Here is a 20583-nt window from a genome sequence, read left to right on the forward strand (position 1 = left end):
GCCAAAAACGTTCATTTATGAAGCTTTTGGACAATTCTGGTCATCTTTTATGATCCTGTAGCTTACAGAAGGTAATGATCAGAAACCATGATAAGAATTTGACTCTAGGATCAAATAAAACAAGTGTCAGAGCAGTTACAACTTTCTTCACATTCATAAGAGAATGTAGAGGAACCTGTTGAACAATAAGGATCATTTAACAATCATTATTTGTCACAGAGAAGTGAGAAAGAGAAACAAAAAGGGAGATCAAATTTGGTCTTTGAAGTGAGAGGATTATCATCAGCTTTGTCTTTTATTATTGATGATATCATGAAGATGTTTTGGAAAATGCAAAAAAAAGAACCAGATCTGTGTTTTTTGAACCTCATTCATGTTAAAAATCATGAATCAGCCTCTCAGAGCTGGAGTGAGTCCATTTCTGAGTATCAGTACTTATCTTTCACACACCCTGTCCGATTAGCCAAGACTCAAGGTCTGAGGGGAGGAACGTAAAGTTCACCTGCTGCTAAATCAACAAGTGGCATAAAAGCACGGCTGATAACAAAAACAGAGCGTTAGCTGCACGCTGGGCGTCTCGTGTGTGTGTGATGTGCAGCTCGTAGTAAAACAAACTGATTGTTGGAGGTTTGAAAAACCACCTGAGACCTGACGGTGAAACAATGGGACTGGTTTTCGTGTCAGTGAGAAGAAATTTGCTCAGCATGCTGCTCCGGCTCATGCTTACTGTGGGTGTGTGTGATGCACACCCAGAGCGGTGACTCCCAAAACCAACACCTTCATACCTGAGGGTGGGGGGAGGGGTGTGTGCAAGGCCACAGAAATCCCACCTGGACTGAAACATAAACACCAAGAAACTAAATTTAATGTGAAAAGAGTCAGATTTTTTTAAATCTTTCTCACAGTCAAAAATGATCATATATAGTTTTAATAGTAGTTTTAGTATACTGTTTATTATTATATAGTTATACCTATAGTTTTAATGAGAGATCAGATTGCTCCAGTTTTAGTTTCTCTCCCTGTCAAATCCAGAATTGAATTCATAATCTTACTTCTAACCTACAAAGCCCTCAACAACCAAGCTCCATCTTATATTACAGATCTTGTTCCATATTTTCCTACGTCGCTCTCAGACTGCAGGCTTACTTGTGGTTCCTAGAGTGTCCAAAAGCAGAATGGTAGGAAGATCTTTCAGTTATCAGGCTCCTCTCTTGTGGACATAACTTCAGTTTCTGTCCGTGAGGCTGACACATTGTTTTAAGATTAAGTATTTATTCCTTTTTGATAAATCCTATAGTTAGGGTTGGCTTGGGTTTCATGAGCTATCCTTTAGTTATGCTGCTATAGGCTTAGACAGCTGAAGGACAAACTGACCACATGTTTTCACTCTGCTGCTGTCTTTAATTACTCTGCTCCACCTGTTTGTATTTGTAATTATTTCTATCTTTGACATGTGTTTTTGTCTTTCTTCCTATAGAACGTACACCTGGACCTGACACTCTGTGTTTGTTTCTACTTCCTGTCCTGTCAGACCCACCCGGTCGAAGCAGATGTCCTCTCGTCCTGAGCCTGGTTCTACTGGAGGTTTCTTCCTGTTCAAAGGGAGTTTTTCCTTTCCACTGTCTCCTTTGTGCTTGCTCAGAATGGGAGACTGCAACGATGTGAAGATTCAACGAGTCTGCTGCTTCCTTAGATAGAGAACTTTCACTTATTGTTTTTTTATTTTTAATGTATGTGAAGGTGTCGTCTTAAAACAACTCAAGTCTTACATAAACGCTCGTTTCTTAAACTTTACAGCAGAAATGTTGTTCCGAAGTGTTTGCCATATTTTGACACCTCCACTGAAGCTCAGTTCCGCCCAGCTCTACAACCACCACAGATAATAATTAATAAAGTATGAATCTTCTCATCTTTATCTTTAAAGAGTACTCCAGATGTGGGGGTGGCTGCTGAGGTGTGTATGGCGTTGGGGAGAATGCATGTATAATAATGTGCGCAGCCAAGAACGCAGTTTTACATCTAAAATATGGAGTTTGTTCCCGCAACATGGCTCTAAATATAAAAAGGATAAGACAAACTAAAAGATGGAGCGTTAATCGTCACAGCAGGTCCTGCTAGCATCACATCACGGAGCGAGAATGCTCAGTCTAGTCCTGAAACCCCCAACAGACTGGACCATCAGCCCTGACCCACAATAAGAACCACTGTAAGGCTGGTCTTTGGTCTACGTCTGTTCAGCTCACAGGTAACTCAGCCAGTACTATCAGAGAATTGCTGCCCCCACAGTGAAGCACGGGGGTGGGGGTGTCATTAGAGGGGCCCGCCTAAGAGCAGGTGATAAAGATACGTTTACTGATGTGATCATAAATCCTTATCGGTTGGGTAAAATATTCTTAGACAAGAAAAAAACAATTTAAAATGTATTTTGTTACACAAAAAATGTTCCTAATGGTTGTTTATGTTAAAAACAAGTGGCAGGGTGAAGCTGTCACAGGAGGGAGAAAACCTTTATGCTCCACACACTCAGACTGCATTCCTCACATTTTCATGGCCACAGTTCAGAAAATATGTAGCCATTTAAGAGCCACACCTGCAGCAGCTGTAATATAGAGGGGGGGGGGGGGGGCACTGAGCTGTGTCACATCGCTCACCTGAGTGAGTCGGAGCAGCAACAAAACAAACAAGGTTCCTAATTCCACACTTTTTCAACTACTTTGAACGTAAACGGATTTATGATGCTCCGGAGACTCAAACCTGCGGCCCTGTTTTCTTACGGTTTGTGTCAGGACGCTGCTGCACAGGGACGTGAGGTTTGTTTCATAAAACTCCTCAGACTAAAAAGAGCTGCTCAGGTTTAGATTCGAGCCACCTTTTTACAGAACGTCTTCGCATTCTGAAGGTTCAAAAAGTTTTACACATTCGAGACGAGGTCGACATTTATTTATTCTTAAGACGACTTAAATGCATCTGGTGACAACAGCTAGATGTTTTGTCCCTCCTGACCCTGAACAGGTGTTTGCGCTCAGTGATCTGATGCAGTAGAATAAATGTCCATTATAGACGTCCATCTTTTATTTATTATCACTGCAAAAAGGACAAGTGTTTTAACAATCCTTAGAAATAGTTTTACATAAACAGAGGAAATTGTGTGTGTGGGGAGCATACTCCACAAACACTAAAATAAGTTTTTAAAGACACATCAATGACTACAAAATCCTAAAACTTTTGCTCTTCAAAAGTATGTTTAAAGACATCTTTACCTCCATGTAAAATTGAAGGGGATAAGACCTCCAGATGCAGGAAGAGGGCCACCTGCATCATGAAGGACCCCACTCACCCAGCACACACTTCTTGCCCTGCTCCCCTCAGGAAGGAGGTTGAGGAGCATTAAGTGTAAAACCACTAGACTGAGGAACAGCTTCTACCCTGAAGCTGCTAGACTCATATCTAAAAAAAATCACATCATGTTGCTGTGTTCATTCTAATCTGCTCACTCATGTTCGTGCTGCTGTTTGGCGTATTGTTTTTATGCAACTAGTGCTTAGTGCATTTTTAGGTAGTTTTTTAGTTCCGATCTTATTTTACATTTTTCAGGTCTCTCTTGCGAGTCCCCGAGGCTCAATGGGATTAAATCTGTCTAAATAAAGGTTGAATAAACATTTTAATATTCTGTTTGATGCAACTGGGACCCTGTGTAAACAATTGTTCCACATGTGGTGTGTACAACGTTTAACCTTGAATCACATACATGTGGTACAGAGATGTGCACCAGATTGATTTTAACGTCAGCCCATTGGGAGGGGGACACTTGGGATTTACAATCACAAACCGGATTTGTTCCAAACTGTCCCATAAAATGAACGTTTAATGTTGGACCAAACTTAGTGACCATTGTAAAGAACCTCAAATTAAAATGTTTTATGAAAAAAGAAAAAAAAAACAACTGATAAATATGCCAACATCAGCAAAGCATCTTTTAATCTTAGTGCAGCTCAGATGAAACATTGCTACAGCCTGCCACCTGCTGGACGGTGAGGGTACTACCTGAAATAATTAAGTTCCAAGAATTTTATGAATTTAGGGTACATTCACACCAGCACCATCTAGTCCGCTTTAATCGAACTCTAGCTCGTTTTCCTAGAAAGTCCGGTTCGTGTAGGGAGGTGTGAATGCACACTCAAACCCAGATGTCACGGAACAAAAAGGCAAACTCCGGCCCAGGCTAAAACCTAGGTCTCTGTCCAGTAGAAGAGAACTCCAGCACGGTTCAGTAGTGTGAATATAAACAGACCAGACCCCGCTCTGCAGGACAAACACGCATTTATCTGACCTTATATGGAGCAGTCAGCTGCCTTGTGTGGAAAACTATATTCTCCATGGTCTTCCTTCTCATGCTAAGTCCATTTTTGAAAAATGATAAAATAGAACTCCTAAAACTTTATGCCACTTCGTTATTTACAGAAGACGTTTCTTTCAGTACTTGGTGCAGCGCCCCCACAGGCGAGCAGGTTGGTTCAACAGGTGGACTGACTGCAGTGTAGTGCGAATGTAAACACACCAGCTCAAATGTAAACAAAAGGTCATGAATATTGGTCCCAAACCGAGTCTACCAGACTATCTGGTGTGAAAACGACCTTAAAGAAAGTTCAGAAACGACCAAAGTCTTTCATAGGGTTTTATTTCAAAGATCATGCAGTGCACTTTAAGGTAGGATCTCAACATGTTCAATGCTACACATGAAAACCATACATTTGCAATTACCCAATACAAAAACTAAACATTACTGAGGAATGTAACAAATTAAATAGGAAAAAACTAAAAATAAATGTGCAACATAACTATTGCTGCACTGCAGATCTTAAAAAAGGTTGACTTAACCCTGTTACGCGAGTACAAAATTGTGGATGAAGTATAGAACTTAAAAAGACCAAAAGCAATAAATTACAATTTTCAAGTTTACGATGCGTTTACTGAGAGAACTGAGGAGCCATGGTAAACGGTGCCACTGGAGGAGGTTGCTGCTGGGCCTGTCCCTGAGGGAAGAAGGGGGTGTGTGTGCCACCATTCTGTGTGACAGCATTACTGGGGGTGAACTGTTGGGACTGGAAGTTGTTCTGGGCGCCAAAAGATCCCGTTTGAGCGCCGCTGAAGTTGGACTGTCCATTACCGTTAAAGGTTCCTCCGCCGTAGCCGTTACTGGTCCCATAGCCTCCGTTCTGAGAGTTGCTGTTAAACACCTTACTTGGTCCATTTTCAAAACTTCTACCGCCGTCCCGGTCCCTACCGCCACCGTAGTCACGCCTTCCAGTGGAATACCTATTGCGACGATCGTCTCTGTAGTCGTTTCTGCCGCCTCTTGAACGACCTGCAAAGTAGAGAACCACAACCTCAGTACACGACTGCATTGAAGTAACATGGACAGAAAGGAGCAACAGATGTACCTACCTCCTCTCTCTTCTGCCATCTGCAGCAGCTTTGGATTGATGGCCTGGTTGGCCTCGCGGAGCACAGAGATGAGGTCCCCGGCCTGCCTCATGTTGTTTGGAGTGAAGAAGGTGTAGGCTGTGCCAGTCTTTTGGCTACGAGCCGTTCTGCCAATGCGGTGGATATAGTCCTCAGAGTTGTTTGGGTAGTCAAAGTTGATGACAAATTTCACATCTTCCACATCTGTAAAATTTTGTTGCAGTGTGGCAGAGGAGGGCAACACATTGTGTGCCAGAGCCACCACAACAACCAGATAAAAATAAAAATAAAAAAAGAAGGCCAAGTTAGTCCCACTATGGGGTGGTAAGGTTGGTCAACTCTTCAGGCTGAAAGAAACTGCTATCAAAATGAAAATACCTAATCCTCAGGGGTCTACAACAGGGAGAGAAAAATGACGCACACTTCTGCTGCTCTCAATAGTGAGAAACTTGCTTGAAGTGTGAATTCACTAATCCATTCCCACTGCAGCCCACCTCTCAATGTCAAGTGACCCTAAAGGCATCTACACAGGAAGGCTGCTCTGAACATTACTGCCTCAGACAGAGTGAACTTTAATGAAAAGGTCCCCATGTCACGCTCGTCTTGCCAAGAATCTGTAGACCAGAACCCATTTGCAGGAGGTCTACAGTGCAACCCCTTCTCAGCATGGCTTTTATTCCATACCCAGCGTTCACTTGACCAAAATGTCTCTCGTTGGCAGGTCTCGACATGACTTTGAAACGCAGGCGAGGGAGGAATTTGAGCTTGGATTTTGTCCAACGGTGTCCAACTACCATGTTGTACTGTCACCAAAAGCGCCAGTAGCCATGTCACTAACAGAGGTGAAGGTATGATCGATATCACGGACTGCTCGTCAGACAGAAGTTTAGGAAACTGCAACATTACCCATGCTTCACCAGTCTGAACAGGAAGAACCTTCTAAATGACTTGCAATGCTGTGTCCAAATGTACATGCAAGACAAAGGGAGACGGTGTAGTTGAGCTGGGACAGTTAAGAGCCTGGGTGTGTGAAGCAGTCCAAACCATTGCTGAGAACAAGATTTGGGGAAGAAATATAGCCAGCCGTCAACTCTTCCCCCGTTTTTAGGCAGGCCAGCACATTATGCTTGGTTTGGGCCTGGTCACCTCTACATCTGCATGACTGGGAGACCCGTGCCTCGCCAGTCTGGACACCTCCAAGAATCCTCCTTCCCCCTCTGGATACCTGGGCTTGTCATGCCAAGGCCCTGCCACACAGACTGCTCCTTCAGGTCAGGGGAGAAACTCAGAAAGAAGCAGAAGAGTTAAAGAAAGCAAAACAGTTTTCTTTTTTAAACGAATATTAAATTTAAGTATGAAGGAATTCAGGACGGATACTGACCTAGACCCCTGGATGCAACATCTGTAGCAATCAGAATTGGGGCTTTTCCAAATTTAAACTCTGGGGGGGAGACATCAAATAAGATCAGGAATAATCACCAAAATCGCACTTCAGAATATGGATGAATAAAAACCTACCATTAAGAACCCAGTCTCTTTCTTGCTGGCTTTTATCACCATGGATTCCCATAGCAGGCCACCTAGAACAAAGAAAAAGTTTCAGGACCAACCTGTGCAACAAAAACCACTTCACTGGTGTGGACACTTACCCATCCCTTCTCATTCGACGAGTAAGATCATCACACCGCCTTTTAGTCTCCACAAAGATGATGGTCTTATTTTCCTTCTCACTCATGATTTCTTCAAGCAGACGGATAAGCCTACAGACAAATCATTTAGTTCAGATCAGATCAACACTTTTCTCTTCCAACGATGTGGAGTAAATACTAACTTGTTCTCCTTCTCTCCATCATTGCAAACATCTACAATCTGGAGGATGTTGTGGTTAGCACTAAGCTGCAGTGCACCAACATTAATCTGCACATACTCCTTGAGGAAGTCTTCTGCCAGCTGGCGAACCTCTTTCGGCCAAGTGGCACTCCACATCAGAGTCTGTCTGTCAGGCTGAAAAAAAATAAAAAAAATAGCAGGATTATACGCAATGATCTCACAACAGTGTAGTCTTTCAAGCCTCCCGAGTAAAGAAAGATGCATACCCTGATTTGGTCAACAATTTTCCGGATCTGAGGCTCAAAGCCCATGTCCAGCATTCTGTCAGCCTCATCAAGCACAAGATAAGTGCACCTGCGAAGGTTCGTCTTTCCTGACTCAAGGAAGTCAATGAGTCTGCCTGGAGTGGCAATGCAGATCTCCACACCTGTAAATAAACAAATGTTTATTGACTGCCATCATTTTCTTCTTCCAACATTTATAATCCTCGATGAATACTATCCAGTACCTCTTTCCAGATCACGGAGCTGAGGTCCCTTTGGTGCTCCTCCATAGATGCAGGTCGATTTCAGACGAGAAGCTCTGCCATACTCTGCGGCCACTTGTTGCACCTGCTGGGCCAGCTCACGGGTTGGGGCTAGCACCAAACACTGTCAGGAGAGAAAAGCTAAAGCTTTAAAAAGAAACATTGGAGGAGCTACAAACCATTTATCCTAACAAATCCTAGTATATCAGACAATTACAAAGAATGAATGTTACATTCAAATTTGAAAAAGTTTTTTTAGTCAGTTTTCAATCTGACAAAAAAAAAAAAAAAAAAAAAAAGGTGTGCGCCAACATTTCTTAGGATTACTTACAATTGGACCATCACCACGTTCCAAGAAAGGCTGGTGGTTGATGTGGACAATTGCAGGCAGCAGGTACTGTAAATAAAATGTACCACATTATTAAACAGCGGTTATACCAATACTACTAAACTGGTCAAACTTTCCATCAAAAAACAAAGTGACAACTGGTTCAAAGAAGAGAGCCAACTTACAGCAAGTGTCTTGCCAGATCCAGTCTGAGCGATGCCAACCATGTCCTTGCCACCAAGAGCCAGTGGCCAGCCCTGTGCCTGGATGGGTGTTGGTTCAGTCCAGTTCTGTTTGTTGATCACCTCCATTACATAGGCTAACAGAAACAAAATTACAATAATAAAAAAAAAAACATACAATTTATGTTATAGCTCAGCTTATCTTTTTGTCTTGAACTTACAGGGGAAGCTTGCTTCATGGAACTTCGTAATGGGATTTGGACATTCTCTCCCTTTCACTGTGATCGTTCTGGACCTCCTGTACTGTTCAACCTCTTGCTGCATAAATGATCAAGAGCAAATCGTTTCAAAATTAGAACTGGTTACACAACTCCAACAAGTGCGGAACAGGATTGATGATTACAATTGATAAATACACATACCGGTGGCCTGTGGGAGACGTCAGGATGCTGCTGGTAGAAGTTTTTCTCAAACTTCGGGAGCTCGTCCAGGTTCCAGTGCTTTTTTCGCAGTCGTTCGCCGGGATTACCGAACTTTCCTCCACCACCACCTCCTCGACTACCACCGAACCGGGGAGGTCCACCGCCATAGCTGCAGAAAATAAAAAGTTCAAACATTTAAAGTTAAGCTGAATTATTCAAAAAAAAAGACTATGAGCACAATTGTTGCTGCGTCATTCCACGTAGGCGAAAAAAAAAAAAAAAAAAAAACAGCCGGCATTTTGTGTGAGCTCAGACGCCGCCACATGGCGAAGAGCCGACTAGCCTGCTCCGTTAGCTTGCCTGCTAATACGGTTAGCCGCTAACCAAAAGGCCGGGACATTTTCAGTCAAAAGGTGACAAACGTAACGTTTCAAACAAGCAACATAAAAACACTATTCACAACATATCACCAATTATTCGCGTTAAAGGCGTCAACTACAAAGAGAAAACGTAACCTTCAGCTAACAATCCAGTTGTGCCGGGGCACGAGGCCAAACTAGGCCGCTAGCCAAAAAAAGAAGAAAAAAAAAAAAAAAAAGGCGACCACGACTTGCGTCGAAGTTCGTTTTAATTTATACATTTTACTAATTCAATAACTACCGTTTGATTAGATATCGGTGTTTAACATCCAGTAATTCTAGATTCAGTTCTTTAGTTGCATTATCTATTATGTAAAAACGGAAGAAAAAAAAAAACCGGCACATTTTTTTTCCCCCTTTCTTTAAAGACTGGTCACGCGACGGTCGAAACGTCTTAAACACGGACAAAAACACACTTACCCTCTATCTCTGCCGCGATCTCTGTCGGCATATCCAGGCATGTTGTTAGCAAAATGTATAAATCTATTAAAAAATGACTATGAAGAGGTGTAGATTATGGTTACAAAACCGGCCGGCAGTTGTACTGAAATACCGGTTAAACGAAATGAGGTCCGGTTTATAAGGAAAGAGGTCCCCTTCCGACATATCCATCCGCAGAACGAGTTTCGGTCCTTGTTTGAATGAACGAAAAAAAGAACTAAAGAACATTTCGTCAACTTTCATTTATATTTTGAAATAAAAATGCACCAAAGCTCCAACATTTCAAGTCATTAATTGTTTTTTACTTAATTTGAGAAAGCTAGAGCACTGCTTCTTCCGAAGAACAAAAACATAAAAGTCAATACAGACGTTATAGGAAACCACTTCAAACTTATCGTCATAATTAAAATTGCTGTCTTGAAAAAGAAGAGTTTTCTTAAGACATTAACGGTTTTCATTGATATCTGCAGTCAGCAGCCTCAACGAATGTTGGCGGATGTATATGTACGTGACCAAAATGGGTGATTCGGCCGGGTGGCTTCCGCTGCGTAAACGGTAAATGACGTCATCAGGACAAGCTCGAAACATTAAGTACTTTTTGTTCATTCTTCGTTTTAGAATCAGATCAGATATAATCCGGTGGATTTTTTAAAATCAGATGTTCATCTGTGGGAAATATCCTTTTCTAATCTCGTGCGCTGGCTTTTAAAGGCAGTTCAGAAAATAAGAACAAAGTGTTTACAAAACGAGGAATGTAAATATGAACAGAGGAGCAGAAGTGCACTGTTACATAACAAAACTAAACATTACGATTATAAAAAATGGTGATTTATCAATTTAGTTGAAATAATTTAACATTAAAGACCTATCAGTCCTTGAAGGAATGCATATTGCCCACCATGCCAGTTTTAAACTACGATCACCTTATTATGAGAATTTCTTTTTTCATATATATTTATATATCCTGAAAATAAAATCTGTTCAGTGGTGAGCTACTTGCTTACTGACAAAGCTGACTCCAAATACCAGTACATCATGTCTTTGCGTCAAAATGGCACACAAAGTCTCAGTTTATGGGTCATTTTGACCCAAAGACAGCAGGAGGGTTCCTCTTCTTCTTTCGTCTCTTCTCTCTTCAGGGGTCTCCACAGCGAGTCATCCTCCTCCATCTCCATCCGCTGCATCCTCTGTCCTCACTCCAACTACCTCCATGTCCTCTCTAACTGCATCCATACATCTCCTCTTTGCCTTGGCAGCTGCATTTCTAACATCCTTCTACCAGTATGCCCACTGTCCCTCCTCTGGACATGTCCAAACCATCTCAGTCTGGTCTCTCTAACTTTATCTCCCAGTTGTTCAATCTGTGCTGTACCTTTGATGATCTCATTCCTAATATTATCCATCCTTGTCACACCTAAGGAGAACCTCAACATCTTCATTTCTGCTACTTCCAGTTCTTTCTCCTGTCTTTTTGTCTTTGTCTCTGTTTCCAGACCATCCAACATAGCTGGTCTCACAACTGTCTTGTAAACTTTTCCTTTGACCTTTGCCAACACCCTTTTGTCACAAATCACTCAAACTTTTCTCCATCCACTACATCCTGCCTGGACTCTCTTCTTCACCTCTTTACCACACTCCCCATTTTCCTGGACAGTGGACCCCAAGTACTTGAAGTCCTGCACCTTTGTGATCTCTGCTCTTTGCTCTCTTTTCTGCTCAAGATCCCAGTACATTTCAAACCCAGCAGGACTCTCAGACAGAGACTGGTCCACCCTAAGGACAAAACACCCATACACAAACAGAGTGGTGTAGTGTATGTGGTCCAGTGCAGCGAGGACTGTCCAGACCTCTACATTGGAGAAACTAAACAGCCTCTTCACAGACGCATGACTCAACACAGGAGAGCCAGCTCCACAGGACAAGATTCAGCTGTTCACTTCCACCTCACAGATAAGGGACACTCTTTTGAGGACCAAAATGTGCACATTTTGGACCGAGAACACAGATGGTTTGAGAGGGGGGTGAAGGAAGCAATTGTAAAAAGGGGAAAGCCATCTCTTAACAGAGGAGGGGGCCTCAGATTTCCACTTTCAAAAACCTATAATGCAACTTTAAGACAGATTCCCAGCCGGTTTTCACACCTGATGGGAACAGAGGGGCCTCGTCTGTGAATTAGAGTAACAAAGACTTTAAGAAACCCCTCCTGTTAAGGTGTTTAGGTGTGAATTGCCAATCTACATATGTGTGTGTGTGTCTTATCTCACTCGGCCTTATAACCTGAATCCCTCACTCACTGCTGTTTGAATTGAGAAAGCTTCTCGGATGAGGAGCGAAATGTCTTCTGTTACAAATAAAGTCCAGTTGTTTTTGTATTGAACGCTTTTTGAATTCATCATGTCCTGGATGACTGAGAATCTTCACCAGCACTCTGCTCTTTGTAGCCTCACTGTTCCACCAGCTCCCTCTAATTCACACACATGTACTCATTCAACCTTTATTTAGACAGGTTAATCCCACTGAGCCTTGATGACTCATTTGTCTTACTATGGCTGACTTTCATTCCTCTTCTTTAAAGTGCATACCTCCACCTCTCCAAGTTCTCTTCCACTTGTTCCCTGTTCTCACCACAGATCACGTCATCTGCAAACATCATAGTCCACAGGGATTCCTGCCTGACCTCATCTGTTAGTCGGTCCATCACCAGAGCAAACAAGAAGGGGCTCAGAGCAGAGCCTTGATGCACTCCCACCTCCACCTTGAAGCTATTAGTCACTCCTACAGCACATCTCACCACTGTCCTCATACATATCCTATACCAGTTTAACATACTTCTTTGCCACTCCAGATTTCCTCATGCAATATCACACCTCCTCCCTCGGCACTATGTCATTTGCTTTTTCTAATCCACAAAGTTCTTTCTGACCCTCTCTGTACTTCTCCATCAGCATCCTCAAAGTAAAGATGGTGTCTGTGGTGCTCTTTCTCAGCATGAAACCATACTGCTGCTCACGTCACCTCTCGTCCAAGTCTTCCTTCCACAACTCTCTCCCAGATCTTCATCGTGTGGCTCATCAACTTAATTCCCCTGTAGCTGCTACAACTCTGTTCATCACCCATGTTCTTAAAAATGGGCACCAGCACACATCTTCTCCATTCCTGAGGCATTTTCTCAACCTCAAATATACCATTGAATATTTGAGTCAAAAACTTCACTGACATTTCCAAACCTCCACTGATATGTCATCAGGTCCTACAGCCTTCCCCTTCTTCATCCTCTTCAAAGCAGGAGAGTTAAAGGCAAACATTTTAAACAAAGATAAGTGACCTTTGATGCACATAGACTCACTTTGTAAGAAGACTAATCAGAGAATGTATTTAAAGCTCTATGGTTTTAATATAGATTCCACTGAGAATGTTTTATTCAAGTTTTTTTAAGTCTTTAATTTTTACTTCAGTCTGTTGGTTTGGATTAAGCTAAATTAGTTGTAGATAGATGTTCATTCAATGACTATGTTATGCAAGTTTAAGTTAAATTCATCCAGTGGTTCATAAGATATTTTGCTAAAACAGGAGCGTTCACCACCATCTTTCAGCAACGGGGCAGCACGGCACACCTCAAACATTGCATGCTACCAAGTTATTGTTTTTTTTGGTCAATATCTAAGCTGTTCATCAAATCATTTTAAAGAAGCCTCTGATGTTAATTTACTTATACAAAGCAAATTTATCCAATATTTTTAACCACCATTTAAGACTCTGAGTTTCTGCAACTCGCACATTCTCCATCAGTGCAGTGTGGTAAATACGTCCCATAGCAAATAAACTGTTTATGTGCACAATTAAAGTTAAACTCCCAAAGAAGACAAGACATATATTTGTACAAGGCCTTATTGTTAGACAAAGGCAAGTTTAATTAGAACTAATTACACACAAAAATAAAATACTCTTACAAAATGATAGTGTTAACATACATAAAATTGCATCAGTCAGCTATGAGAGAGATATAGTCCTGCTAGTGGATCATGCTATTGAAAAAAAAAAAAAAAACGGTGTCCCTAAACGTTTACCTGTTTATGGACAGCTAAGTTGAGGCCACTACCGGGGCGCTGCAGGGCAGTGTAGTGTAGGAGTAGACAGCAGAAGATCAGATTGTGCACTGGACTCCAAGGTGAAATAACATCTGGTGCAAAAGTCCCCGCTAAATACACCCGAAGACCTCAGGTTTGTTTGTGTGCAACTCCTCTTAGCAGTTCAAGAAGCTGTTTTTTTCTTCCCATTTAAAGTTAAAGATAAATTACAGTCCGTTTGATCCACACATGTGAACAATATTTTATCACTGTACAAAGCACCATCTGAGGACACTTTTCATTTTGCATACGCTCGTGATAAAAAAAACACTTCTTTTTAAAGTGTATGCAAATATTGAGAACAGTCCACGGTCTTTGAGATTGTTAGACAGGCAGCATAAAAAAAAGACATTCAACAGTTTGAATTGTAGAAAACAATTCCCATTTTCTAATAAAAACATCAATGACGAGACTGGAAACCAGTCTTAAATGAAGTTTTCATTCTGTTCAGTCCATTTTAAAATCCAAAACACATAAGGAGACATGCAACAACTACTGTAAATTATGTTCTGCTGTGGGCATGTCAATGCAAATTGCATTTTGAGCAAAAGAACAATGAAAAATACTAATTATCAGTATTAGTGTCTAATCAAATGGACGTTACAAACTACAAATGACATCTCCTGAGAGTGCAGCTGGCTCTCGTGGCCACAAGCAGGTATGAAAAGGAGTAGGACGTCAGAGGGTAACATTAAAAAAAGTTACTGATTTAGCACCACATAGCTGAAAGGTAGTCAAGTTTGTTTTCTCCTTCTTTTTCCCCCAATATAAAACAAAAGTAGATGATGACACTTTTGGCTCTTCATACATTAATGGTCAGTTACATGAATCTAGTCCAGGTCTGACCATCAACGGTATGTGCGGTACATCACACCCCCATATGCAGCTGCAGGAGGAAAACAAATCACTAGAATTTAAAGGGTAAGCTCAATATTTGCAAAGATTTATCATTTTAAAATGATTATGGCACTCAGAGGACATTTGTTTTTTTTTGCCCTTGTGACAAAACTCTCCATTTACTCTCAGAGTAAATGAGGAGAGTCAAGAACTAAACCACAACTTTGACCTAAGGTGATCCTCAAAGATGTGTGCTCAGTCCTCTGCTCTTCACTCGGTCCAACTTCAATCTGCTTTCACAAAACTCTCTTCTATAATTTAAGCAGTAACACTAAACATTTCAAAGGTTTTATTATTATTTTTTTAAACAATGGAAAGGGTTTTCTGAAATATAACAGCAATAAATTATATATATTATATAGATTTTTTAAAACTGTTTCTCACTTTCCCCGTTATACAAAAATATCACATTTTAAGCTATGCATTCATTCCACACATCTAACTGTGAAAGGTGAAAAACGGTGTCTGGGATTGCAGCTCTCATTGTCGGGCAGCGGTTGAGGAGCAGAGCTCCCTGCTTCCGTCTTTGGAGAAGGTTGTAAACATGTCAGCTGCAACTTTTCATCTGCACATGTCCCATCCTTGGAATCACCGATAACACCCCAGAGGGACTGCTTTTTGGGGCACCAAAACTTTCAAGTCATGCACATGTTGCATCCAGATTTTGCATTTTCAAGTGGTTGCAGTGACCAATAATAATAATATTAAGAATAATAACAAAAAAATTATGTCCTGCAGCGAACAATGTGGTTCTTGTTTCAGAGTAGACTGACGTGTTCTGCGTGGTAATATGGAGTAATGCTACATGGAATAAAGCCTATTTTTAAAATGAATTCAGAAAATAGGGAAAAAAAATTGCAGGTTCCACAAGTTAGTAAATAGTCTGAGTTATTAGCAGCTGAAGAATTCCTTTTCAATAATAAAAAAAGATAATAAGGGCTGGAGGGTTTACAAACCCAGTCAGATGACATCTCAGCCTCCCTCAGCTCAGTGACACATCATGTCAAGAGTATGAGCATTATGGTTAACCATCAACAACCCTACCCCAACTACATGAACTGTTTGTTGTAGACGGTGGCTTGTGATGGTCAAACTGTAGCTTCTGCTTTTTCTTGAGGTCTCACTCAACAGCGAAGCCACACGTCTCCTCGATGGCAGTGAGCAACTTGTCATACAGTTTATCATAGCTCTCGTAGGGAGGAATGTCAATCCGGTTGAAACTGCAGAAACACAAAGGAAGACATCAAGGTTCATGCTCAAGGAAGAGGGAGCCTCAGACTGTCATAAAGAACTGCATGCATTAAATTAAAACAGGTGGTGTGTTGTCACAGTTCAGAAACTTTCTTTTGATCTGCTGCTACAACAAGATAAGGCTTCTCACTGGGCTGCAAATATCAGAACAACTGTGAAGGGCATTTATAAAGGAGTCTCTAATAAATCTCCAGTCGTCTGTGACTGTTCTCAGTTTTTATTTACATAAAATACATATTCACTCTCAAAAGAATTGCTGTGAGCATCTCAAACTGTTCTCAATTTGTGAACCATCACATCAAACTGAGGATTAAGTCAAATTTAGTAAAAAAGAAACAAAAAAAATGTCAGATTCCTGGCTTTTGAAGTTACGTATTGATGCATCATCCTAAGATCACGAGTATTTTCAGAGATATGGCTGTATTTGTCTCGCAAATGGGTAAAACTCCTAAAAATACAGCTTAAATCCTGTTTTTTTTCCATATTCTAATGATCTAACAAAGTTAAGTCAAGAACTCTGGACAGATTTTTCTTTGTTGCAACTTTACGTCTTTTATCCAAAAGATTCCACATGTGGAATGAATATGTGAGTCAACCTACTTCACATATGGGGGCCAATATTATAGGCAGAAACATGGGTGTGCTATGGGGTCTCCAGTTTCTCCTGTTGTTGCCAACATGTACATGGAGGAGGTAGAAAAGTGATCCCTGACATCCTTTTCAGGGACACCACCAAGTCATTGGTTCAGGTATGTTGATGACACCTGGGTTAAAATTAAATCTGAGGAAGTCCAACATTTTACTGACCACATCAACTCTATGGAAAAATACATCAAGTTCACACGAGAAGATGTAAAAAATGGCAGGTTGGCTTTCTTGGACTGTGAGGTCTCAGTCTCTGATAAAGGACATTTGCAAACTGAGGTGTACCGCAAACCCACCCACACAGACCAGTATTTGTAGTTTGATTCCCGTCACCCTTTGGAGCACAAGTTAGGAGTCATCAGGACTCTGTACCACAGAGCAGAAAGCGTCCCCACTAACTCAGGAGCCAGGCAGAAGGAGAAATCCCACACAAGACAGGCTCTAGAGCAATGTGGATATCCTAACTGGGCCTTCCTGAAAGCAGAGAAGAAACCCAAACAGGACTCCAGTCAGCCATCAGGTGAAAAGGAGGAACCCAGACCCAGACCAGTGGTCATTCCATATGTTGAGGGAGTATCATAGAAACTGAGACGTTTATGTTCTAAACATAACGTTCCAGTGGCTTTTAAACCCCAAAATACATTACGGCAAAGACTGGTTCGTCCCAAAGATCCAGTCCCCCGGCACAAACAGAGTAATATTGTGTATGCTGTTCAGTGTCAGGAGGGCTGTGATCAGTCTTACATAGGGGGAAACTAAACAGCCACTGGCCAAAAGGATGGACCAGCACAGAAAAGCAACAACATCAGGCCAGGACTCTGTGGTCTACACTCATCTCCAGGCCAGCGGTCACTCTTTCAGGGATGAAGATGTGCACATCCTGGATAGAGAGGAACAATGGTTTGAGAGAGGAGTAAAGGAGGCCATCTTTGTGAAAAGAAACCGTCCATCATTAAACAGGGGTGGAGGCCTCCGTGTTCAACTGTCCCCCTCTTACAATGCTGTTATGTCATCACTCAGCCCTCTGTGAATAACAAGCGGCCATCAGGGAACTAATGACCAGTTGTTAAGCTGATGAGCCTCCTTTTACATGTGAATAACTATTTCTGGCTGTCAGCAGCAAACTGATCTACTATAAGAAGGTGCTATTAATAGTTGGTTGCAGCGCCTCAGACTTATCCAAAAGACTTCCATCAAAGACGAACCATTTCAACAAAGAAAAATCCGTCCAGAGGACCTGCCTTAACTTTGTTGGATTTATCTACCTGGATTATTGAGCATCAATCAGGACATATTCTAATGAGAATTTCTTGATGTCATTTGAGAAAGGAAACCTCAAACCATATTTTGAAATAAGGATTTTCCAGCTGGTATTGAAAGTAGCTTCACTATCATTTAGGGAAAGTAGCAGAATTATTCTCGGCTCGACTTGATGGGTCACACATTCACGTCTCATATCCATGAGTCAGAAAGCGTGAGAAGTGTGAGACAGCTTTTGAAAGGTTTAGAAAATTAAGAAAAACAGATCGAGACATAATTAAGACAGTGAATTTGTGACAAAAATTTTGCAAATCATTTGCAGGACTTCAAATTAGGGATGGGGCCGATACGATATCGGTATCAGCCTCTGATACCAGCATAATTTACGTATCGGATTTTTCCGATCCAACCTGCAGAGATTTCCGATCCATGATGCACGTTGGCTTCAAACTGTGGACTGGATTTCCTGAACGGAGGTGCGTCTCATGAACCCAGAGTAATAAGACCCACTAAGGATTCAGGAAATCCATTTCATAGTTTGCAGCCAGCTACAACATGAGGACTGAGTTAGCAGCACTGTGGCTAACAGCTAACCAACTTTTCATTGAAACATGTCCGCTGTGTGGAAATATTTTACACTAGAAACACCACAAAACAAGACAGCAACGTGCAATGTCTGCAGAGCCATAGCATCACATTAAACTGCGGTAATATTAATTGTACGATGGACATTCAAGCTCAGGGGCTTCAGCGGGGCGCTACTCTTTGCTCAACCCGAAACAGCCAACTCGAACCTGGCCAGCCACGTCCAATCTGTCCAATCTGAGGAGGGGCAGACTGAGCAAGGCTGACCGAAATCAGACTACCTGCTTTGGATTGAACAAGAAGAAGACATCGCTGAAGCCCCAGAGCTCGAATGTTTACAGAGAAGTTGCTAAACTTCATCGCAATTAATGACAAACCACTATCAGTTGTAGAAAACGAAGGATTTCACAGCTTGACACTTGCAGCCAAGATATACATTACTCTCCAGGAGATATTTACAGTACAACAGAAGACAATCATGAAAAAACTTGATTTGAAAATTACAAGAAAATTATATATTAAAAAGAAACAAAAACAGCCACATTATAAAGTGATGTAAAATACTAAAAACAGAAACATGTCTGTTGGTTTATGCCATGAACTTAGCAGATGTTTGAAGCCATTTAACATTTTATTTTATTCATTTATTCATTCATTTAAAAGAAACAAAAATTAAAAAAATAATCAAAAAGAAAACATTGAATGAAAAGAGTGCAGAAAGAAGAAAATAAAACTTACATCTGCCCCTTATTTAAAAAAATATAAAATAACTTTAAACAATCACTTAAATTAAGCACTTTAATATCCACTTTAAAGCTAGAAATAAAAAAAAAACATGTTTTGTGTTAGCAGAATTTAATTCTAACTTTAAAACTTATCCAACATTAATAAAACTTACCTCAAGTTGCCTTTTTGGACATGCATGCACATATCTGTACAAATTGTACTTGAGAGGAGATTATTACAGCCTCATATAAAATCAATGATGATCATGATATCGGAACTGGATCGGTATCGGCCAAGATTTAGATTGAGGTATCGGGATCGGATCAGAAGTAGAAAAAAAAAAAAAAAAAAGTGGATCAGTGCATCCCTATTTCAAATATTACAATTTATTTGAATTTAAGTACAAACCGGATTCCAAAAAAGTTGGGACACTAAACAAATTGTGAATAAAAACTGAATGCAATGATGTGGAGGTGCCAACATCTAATATTTTATTCAGAATAGAACACAAATCACAGATCAAAAGTTTAAACTGAGAGAATGTATCATTTTAAGGGAAAAATCAGTTGTTTCCAAATTTCATGGCATCAACAAATCCCAAAAAAGTTGGGACAAGTCCATTTTTACCACTGTGTGGCATCCCCCCTTCTTCTTACAACACTCAACAGACGTCTGGGGACAGAGGAGACCAGTTTCTCAAGTTTAGAAATAGGAATGCTCTCCCATTCATGTCTAATACAGGCCTCTAACTGTTCAATCATCTTGGGCCTTCTTTGTCACACCTTCCTCTTTATGATGCACCAAATGTTCCCTATAGGTGAAAGATCTGGACTGCAGGCTGGCCATTTCAGTACCCGGATCTTTCTCCTACGTAGCCATGATGTTGTGATTGCTGCAGAATGTGGTCTGGCATTATCGTGTTAAAAAATGCAGGGTCTTCCCTGAAAGAGATGATGTCTAGATGGGAGCATATGTTGTTCTAGAACCTGAACATAGTTCTCTGCATTAATGGTGCCTTTCCAGACACGCAAGCTGCCCATGCCACAAGTGCTCATGCAACCCCATACCATCAGTGATGCAGGCTTCTGAAAGGAGTGTTGATAACAACTTGGGCTATCCTTGTCCTCTCTGGTCCGGATGACATGGCGTCCCAGTGTTCCATAAAGAACTTCAAATCGTGACTCATCCGACCACAGAACAGTCTTCCATTTTGCCACACTCCATTTTAAATGACCCCTGGCCCAGTGCAAACGTCTGAGCTTGTGGAGCTTGCTTAGAAATGGCTTCCTCTTTGCACTGTAGAGTTTCAGCTGGCAACGGCGGATGGCACGGTGGATTGTGTTCATTGACAATGCTTTCTGGAAGTATTCCTGAGCCCGTTCTGTTATTTCCTTGACAGTGGCATTCCTGTTTGAGGTGCAGTGACGTTTAAGGGCCCGGAGATCACGAGCATCCAGTAGAGTTTTACGGCCTTGACCCTT

The 20583-nt window shown here is 41.3% G+C and overlaps 1 protein-coding gene across 1 annotated transcript; it reads right to left on the reverse strand.

The window, feature by feature from the left end:
• Positions 1-4661: 4661 nt before the first annotated feature.
• On the reverse strand, positions 4662-9743 carry LOC119421554 (probable ATP-dependent RNA helicase DDX5). Its single transcript, XM_037688897.1, has 13 exons — positions 9591-9743; positions 8752-8920; positions 8551-8647; positions 8333-8466; positions 8151-8216; positions 7802-7943; positions 7560-7720; positions 7295-7467; positions 7113-7223; positions 6982-7043; positions 6845-6904; positions 5446-5667; positions 4662-5365 (listed from the first exon to the last, which is right to left on the reverse strand). Exons 1-13 carry the CDS (start codon positions 9629-9631, stop codon positions 4968-4970), a joined length of 1836 nt encoding a protein of 611 aa, XP_037544825.1. The 5' UTR covers positions 9632-9743; the 3' UTR covers positions 4662-4967.
• Between the last annotated feature and the right edge of the window lie 10840 nt (positions 9744-20583).

This window comes from Nematolebias whitei, chromosome 15 (genome assembly GCF_014905685.2).
Source record: "Nematolebias whitei isolate Nwh7 chromosome 15, NemWhi1, whole genome shotgun sequence".
Taxonomy (NCBI): domain Eukaryota; kingdom Metazoa; phylum Chordata; class Actinopteri; order Cyprinodontiformes; family Rivulidae; genus Nematolebias; species Nematolebias whitei.